General features: G+C 43.0%; 1 protein-coding gene across 1 annotated transcript; it reads left to right on the top strand.

Annotated features, from left to right (window-relative positions):
• Nucleotides 1-6399: 6399 nt before the first annotated feature.
• On the top strand, nucleotides 6400-7500 carry LOC111150632 (apolipoprotein B mRNA editing enzyme catalytic polypeptide like 4). The gene has a single exon (XM_022508120.1). The coding sequence runs from the start codon at nucleotides 6400-6402 to the stop codon at nucleotides 7498-7500; it is 1101 nt and encodes a 366-aa protein (XP_022363828.1).
• Nucleotides 7501-7998: the final 498 nt, after the last annotated feature.

Here is a 7998-nt window from a genome sequence, read left to right as displayed (position 1 = left end):
TAACTCTATGTGGTTATAGATATGTTAATTATCTTGATTGCTGTAACCATTTCACAGTGTATATCAAAAGATCAAGCTGTACACCCTAAATATACACAATTCTTATTTGTCAATTAAATCTCAATAGAGCTGTTTTTAAAACTGGTGGCTATGTGGGATTGCCTAAACCAGAAATTACCCTAAAATCCAATTGGTAAATATGTCAGTGGATAGAAACTCATTTTTAAGGGAATTTTTTTAAAGATTTATTTATTTATTTGAGAGAGAGAATCTTGAGCAGACCCCATACTCAGCACAGAGCCTGACACAGGGCTCAGCCCAGAGTTCACGACGTGAGCGTATGTCCTGAGTCGGACGCTTAACCAACTGAGCCACTCGGGCGCCCCTTCAGGGAACATTTTTAAATGGGATGTCATTTATTAATGTTAAATAAAGATGGAATCTTGGTCTTATATTTACAAGTTCATCGAGCTAGGAGATGCTAGGAAGATGGAGGCAGGAAGGGAGAACAACGGAGGCATGCTCAGGGGCCAATGGTGGGGAAGGGACCAATAGCGAGCCGTCCCAGAAGCAAGCATGAAAGAATATGTAACCAAAAAATAATTAGCTGAGACCCTTAAAAGGCAAAGATCAACATAAAACATCTAAACCAGAAGGAGTCCCCTCAAGGAGAAAGGACAGATGCTGTTGGGGAGACTGAGAGTTTGACTGAGAAACTAGCTAAGAGTGGTAAGGCTGCTTTCGGAAGCCTTCTAGGTGCTTCCATTGTCCCTGCTGGGCTATTTTCAGCATAGGAAATGTGCTTAAGAACTTTGGAGTGACATAGGAAATGTGCTTAAGAACTTTGGGGTGACACTTAAGAACTTTGGGGTGAGCGCTGTGAAATGTGTAAGCCTGATGATTCACAGACCTGTACCCCTGGGGCAAATAATACATTATATGTTAACAAAAATAATTAAAAAAAAAAAACTTTGAAGTGGTAAGTAATGGAAATACACAGTAGTGATCATCACTTGTTCCTTCAAGTGGCCTGAGGAAGAGGAAAGAGGGAATAATTGGGAGTGAGCACAGTGAGTCATGACCATCGACATGTCCAGTGTCCTAGGAGAAGACGTAGAGTGGAGGCAGGGCAGGGGAACAGAACAGAGCAGGCTCTTCTGTTGGCTATGAACAAGGTGCCACCACGATCCAGGGGGCGGGTTTGCCTTAAACTGGAGGGAAACAGATACACACCAACAGCAAGAGTCTCCCAGGGAATCTGTAAGAAGAGAGAGACTGCTGGCCCAGATCTGGACACATTGAAGAGCTCTCCCTTCAGGGGCTGTGGACCTATTAGTAGAAAGTGCCTCCCTTTGGGGAGATCGAGTCTCTGCTCCCTCTCACCAAAGCGCAAACTTCCTAAGAAAGGGCCCTGGTGTCTCTACATGCAACGGAACCAGTGAATCGTGGTTCCGGCACCTGCTCTAGATCAGGACAAAGACGCTGAGGAGCAGGACCTCGGAGCTTGATTCTTACAGCCAGAGGGAGAAAAACCCCAACATGTCCCCTGCAATCGTCAGCGAGTGTGCTTTCATGCAGACTGGAATATGCATTCATGTATATTTTCATCTTCGGAACAGGTGGTTTGAAATGCAAATAAAGTAATAAGTGTCAGAGCCGTATCCTAGCAGTAGCTACTTTGCAAACGTTACCATGGCACCAATTCAACACTGTTCTTAGAGGCAGCCACACCTCAGCAAGGTTTCTCGAACTTGGGACAGCAAAGTTCAAAGGAACTAACAGACACAAACTGCGAAAGAGTCCCGAACCGATTCGGGAGGTGAAGCTCGCCAGCACGACCGGCCTCGGGAGCCCCTCAAAACAGGGCATGGTACTGAAAGGAGGAAAAAAGGGAGCGGACCATCTTCTAGAACACCTGGAATGTTATCCAAGCCTGGAGACAAAATGATGGTAATTATAACTGCTAACATTTGTTTTTAGCTGCTAACAGATTGCGCACAGATTGGGAAGGGCAAACTCCATTCTCCCACTACTCCAGTGCAAACTGTGCTTTACCAGTACTCACTAAATCCTAGCTGGGGGTGAAGGGAGAGCAGATTGTCCTCATGTATGCCTCATTTATGTTAAAGGAAGGAAGGCTGTCGTCCCAAGGCCGCAGTCCAGGGGCCACTCACAACCAGTAGCAAGGCGCTGGGTTCTACAGATCTCGGCTTCTTTTTTTTTTTTTTTTAAGATTTTATTTATTTATTTGTCAGAGAGAGAGAGAGCAAGAGTGAGCACAGGCAGATAGAGTGGCAGGCAGAGGCAGAGGGAGAAGCAGGCTCCCCGCTGAGCAAGGAGCCCGATGTGGGACTCGATCCCAGGACTCCGGGATCACGACCTGAGCCGAAGGCAGCCGCTTAACCAACTGAGCCACCCAGGCGTCCCCAGATCTCTGCTTCTTACTGCTAGTAGACCTGCTCTACCAAAGGCATCATGCCTTTCCCAAGCACGGCCAAAGATGGTGGGGGAAGGACGAGGTAGTAGGGACACAGGATGCTGGGGAGACAATTCTCAGCCAACCTGGCCTGTGAACCAACTAAGATTCCCTGAGTCTGGTCCTGGGCTCAACAGGGTATGCCCCTGCCTGGGTAGGGGCACAGTGAATGGGCAGATAAGGAGAAGTGAAGGATACAAAAGAGTCTGTGATCATTGGCCAACTGATGATACAAATCACCGATTCTCTAAGAGTTCGAAGCTGACGTAGGTCTTTCCTTCTTCCCCCTCGGATGAAGGTGATCAAAGAAAAGTCTTCGAAAGACCCTCTGAAAAAGTGGAGGCTCCACCCATGGGGAACCACAGCTGACTGACAGTGAAAAGCCATTAGCAAGAATGAAACTCCAGAGCTCCCCCCCGCCACCCCGTGCCCTATAGAAGCCACCAGTCCTCAAGATCTCCTTAAAGACAGGAAGGATGCATGCTTCCCAGCTAAAAGAGCAAACGGAGTACAAAGAGAAGAGTACTTAGAAAAACAGCTGGGACTTCCCATACTGCCTTTATTTTGAAAGATACAAAGACTTCTGCTTCCCATAAGGGTAAGTGTGGGACAATTAAGTGTAGTTAACTCCACCCATTCCATCCACCCTAAAACAGGCAGACAAAGGCCTCATGTTACGGTTTCTGGAATATTCCAGTCGAATCATGGGGGACTTGAAACTGCAGTCTGAGTAGTCCCTTGGATATAGGCTGTGCCACCCAACAGCAGACCACATCCAAGGCCCCAGATTCAAAAACAAGTAGGACTCTGGGCTTGGTTTCAGCAAGTTCTGATATTCAGAGAGATCTGTCTGGTCTGATGGGTAAGGCTGAAAGAGGAGGAAATCCAGGGAGAAAGCAATGCCCAGGGTCAACCCGAGATGGTGTGAGGCTCCAGGTAATGGATTCGTTGCCAAAAGGAGAAGAAAAGAAAGTCTGGGACTCAGAGGAAAAGATAGGCAAGGGCTGGGAGGCCTCGGGGCACGAATCCAGTCACACCAGGAAAGTGCAGAACTGAGGAGGACACTGAGGTAAATGTCTGACCCTATGGACTAAATTGACAGGACAGAGATTAGGAGAAACCTGGAATTTGATGGGTTTGTGGCATCCAGAATTACTGCAGCGATATCAGCCGTTAGGAAAATGGTGGCATGAGTAAATCACACTCCCTCTACAGCAGGACTGAGGCTCCTAAAGTATCTTCTGCCCAGGACAGGTCGGCAAAGGAGCGTTGCAGGTTTCAGTGGTACCAAATACAGCAGGGACAGAGGTGACTGGGGTTGAGGAAGAAAGAAGTTGATCCAAGTGCTTCCATATGAAAACTGTAATAAATACTCCTGAAATGCCAAATTTGATTTTGGAAAGTGAGAAATATATTTTCTTTTGTTTTGTAATGGTCAGTTTATCTCTCTTTAATTTTCTGCTTTATCTGTGGTTGTTGCCTGGACAAAGAGTTAAATGTAAAAGATAAAACCATACATACTAGAAAAAAATATGGGGAATACTTAACTCCTCTTTGATGGGGAAGTCTTTTCCAAATACAACAGTAAAAAATCTTAAGGGCAAAGATGAGACCATAGAAAAATGTAAAAATTGGTATAATTAAAAATGCCATCAGCATCATCAAATGGCTCCATAAACCAGGTAAAATACTTGCAAAAATTATGACAGCTAATATTCTTAATACAAAAAGAGTTCTTGCAGGGCGCCTGGGTGGCTCAGTGGGTTAAAGCCTCTGCCCTCAGCTCCAGTCATGATCTCAGGGTCCTGGGATCGAGCCCCACATCGGGCTCTCTGCTCAGTGGGAAGCCCGCTTCTCCCTCTCTCTCTGCCTGCCTCTCTGCTTACTTGTGATCTCCTATCAAATAAATAAATAAAATATTTAAAAAACAAAAACAAAACAAACCAAAGACAGTTCTTGCAAATCAGTAAGGAAAACCTCAACAAAGTGCTGGGGCGGGGGGAGGGATCAGACATATTTCACAGAAGGATAAATACTACAGCCCAATAAGCATGTGAAAATGCGTTCAACCTCACGAGGAATTGAAAAGGTCCAAATTATAGCAAAAAAGGGATACGGATGCTCACTTCTCAAATGGGCAAAGGAGGATGAGATAGAATTGGGACACCATCCTAAGAAGCAATCTGACAAAGTCTGAGCTAATAATACAACTTTTAGTAATCTACATTAAAAGAAAAGAAAAACACAACTTTATTTCCAGAAATGCTCATCGAAGTATTATTTATAATAATAAAAAGAGGCAAGAACCTGAATATTTGATTACATACTTGTTGCATAATAAAATACTAATTAGCCATGAATATTGCTTTTTGAAAAATTTTTAATAACATGGGGAAGCACTCATGACCTATACTAAGTGAGAAGCCAAGTATAAAACATGATTTTATTTCTGTTGTGCATAACAAACACATAGCAAAAAGACTGGAGGGAAGAGACATGTTAACAGTTAGGGAACATAAACTGAGAGAAATCAGTATGAGTTTTTATTTTTCCCTTTATGTATTAGCATTTTTAAAAATATCGTACAAGAAATACATAATACTTGAATAATACAAAGTTATTTAAAAATGTTCTTGAAACTATATTAGAATGCCCTAGGTTGCTGCATGGGAACAATGTAACTGAGTAATTTTTGTTTAAAGGAAAAAAATCATTACTTACAGACCTCATCTTTTGTGGTTTAACATCCCAGAAACTATTCACTTGAAATATCCTAAAGAACCATATGTGCTTTCCAGAATGGTAAAGTTTCCAAAATGTTCTAACAAGACCCACCCACTGGAAATAAAACCCTCAAATAGCAAAGTGTTCACTACCCAAAGAATACTCAAATGGCATTCCCAAGAGAAGTCTCCACCAGTAACCATGATCCTTTCCCCAAAAGGATAATTAGCTTCATTTATTGCCACTGATCTGAAGAAACAGCTGATTTTAAATGCAAGCACATTCAAAACCTATGCAGATAATTAGATAATATCATTCAAGAAAGGGACAAAGGAAGAACATTACAAACAAAATTGCAAAACCCCTGCTTTTTTGTTTAGGCTTTCAAAAACAAGAATTGTTTAGATAATCCCGGGATTTGTACTATCACTGCTGAGAGCTAATCTTTAGTGAGTTCTTAACATGAGTCAGGCACATAATAAAGCATTGTATATGTATCCCATTATTCACCCCTCAAGATAACCTTTTAGTGAGAGGTAGATACTATTCTTACCCTCACTTTACAGACAAGGAAGCTATGACTCCCAGACTTTAAACAACTTGCAGAAAGTCACTGAGCTGGTAAGGGGCAGAGCCCAGATTTGAAACAAGGCAGTCTTGTTTCCAGAACTTGCACTGTTAACCCATTTGCTGTGTTGTCTCACAATCTGTGAAACAGGTAAAGCTGCATTATGCCTTTCTTTTTCATCTCCTCCCCACACCCCAAGAATCTCAATGAACAAAGATGAATCTTGAGCTTCCTCATCTATGGCTATATATAACTATCTTTTAAAATCAAAGACGCTGGGGCGCCTGGGTGGCTCAGTGGGTTAAAGCCTCTGCCTTCGGCTCAAGTCGTGATCCTGATCCCAGGGTCCTGGGGTCAAGCCCCACATCCGGCTCCCTGCTCAGCAGGGAGACTGCCTCCCTCTCTCTCGCTCTGCCTGCCCCTGCCCACATGTGTTCTCTGTCAAATAAATAAATAAATAAAATCTTTGAAAAAAAAAAAATCAAAGATGCTATAGCTATTGTGCTACCTTCTTTAAAGAAAACTATGGCTCAATAAATCAATGCATTTTCTTTAGTTTTTCCTGCACTGGTTTTACGTATAATTTCTTTTCCTTGTTTAGGGTTGCAGCTAGAAGACCATAAATCTAGCAATGGAACCCTTATATGAAGAATACCTAGCAAATCGTGGAACAATAGTAAAACCTTATTACTGGCTAAGCTTCTCTCTAGATTGTTCGAACTGTCCTTACCATATTCGGACAGGTGAAGAAGCAAGAGTTCCCTATACAGAATTTCATCAGATTTTTGCATTCCCTTATGGGCCAGTGTATCCTCAAACAAAACACCTCACGTTTTATGAGCTAAAAACTTCTTCTGGAAGCCTGGTGCAAAAGGGCCATGCTAGCAGTTGCACTGAGAACAATACCCATCCAGAATCGATGCTATTCGAGATGAAGGGTTATTTTGAGGCAGCCCGGCACAAAAACAATGCTATCAGGCATATCATTCTGTATTCCAACAACTCTCCTTGTAATGAAGCCAACCACTGCTGCATCAGCAAAATGTACAATTTCTTAATAATGTATCCAGACGTTACTCTCAGCATTTACTTTGCTCAGCTCTATCATACTGAGGCCGAATTTCCTGCCTCGGCGTGGAACCGGGAGGCTCTCCGGAGCCTGGCCAGTTTATGGCCACAGGTCACCTTGAGCCCAATAAGTGATGGGATTTGGCATTCTCTCCTCAACAGCTTTGTGAGCGGTGTCTCAGGACCCACTGTTTTCCAGCCCATTTTAACCGGGAGAGCACTGGCTGATAGGCACAATGCTTACGAAATCAACAGGATAACAGGAGTGAAACCTTATTTCACTGATGTTCTTCCCCAGACAAAAGAGAATCGGAACATAAAAGCTCAGGTGGCTTTAGAGAGCTACCCCTTCAACAAGGTCTTTCCTGGGCAGTATTTTCAAGTGACACGTGAACAACCGCAACCCAATCTGACCCCAGACTTCAGAGTTCCCGTTGTTTTTGTGTTGGTGCCTTTCAGAGACCTACCACCAATCCATGTGCGTCAAAACGCACACAAACCCAGGATTATTGTGAGGCACTTAAATATGCCTCAAATGTCATTCCCAGACACCAAGGACCCCAGAAGGCCTCCCATGGGAATGCCAGTGGAGAGAGTGGAAATCACGGAGCGGGTTGCAAGTACCAAAGAAGCAGATGAAAAGATGAAGAAAGGGAAAAAATAAAATCTATATTTCTACAACGTGAGAACAAACAACTACGAGAGGACAAATTCAATAGCAAAGAAAAATCAAGATACTTTCTCTCTTGGGTCTGATCCAAAATGGGAGATGAATTGATACACTAAAAGCAAAACCTGAAATATTTGCCATCTCAACTGCTATAAAGCTACCCAACTTTACCATAATCCAAGATGTTTTCATAAGCAACTTGACCTCTCTCCTTTATTTTGAAAGCGACAGTATCAAAATGGAGCCATTAGTACCTTATTAATACTTTGGTGTGGAAAAGAAGACGTCATTATTCTAGTCTACCCACACCATCTTTCCACCGAAAAAGGCCATGGACTAAACAGCTTCCTAAATTGGTTTTAGTATAAAAATTTACTGTAAAATTGGAAAACAGCCTGAAGTTACTGACATTAAGTGCTGTCTCTGCAAAAGCAAACCAGTGATTTTCCATTGTTAATCACGAACAGAAGACTTTAGGCAGCGCATCTTTTT

Source organism: Enhydra lutris, unplaced genomic scaffold, assembly GCF_002288905.1.
Source record: "Enhydra lutris kenyoni isolate GAN:26980312 unplaced genomic scaffold, ASM228890v2 scaffoldscaffold24, whole genome shotgun sequence".
Taxonomy (NCBI): Eukaryota; Metazoa; Chordata; class Mammalia; order Carnivora; family Mustelidae; genus Enhydra; species Enhydra lutris.
The sequence above is the reverse complement of the archived record's forward strand: the minus strand, read 5'-3'. Positions and strand labels throughout refer to the sequence as shown.

What these genes read in the sequence shown, in the direction of transcription:
- LOC111150632 (XM_022508120.1), top strand. Translation starts at nt 6,400, where the DNA reads ATGGAACCCTTATATGAAGAATACCTAGCAAATCGTGGAACAATAGTA.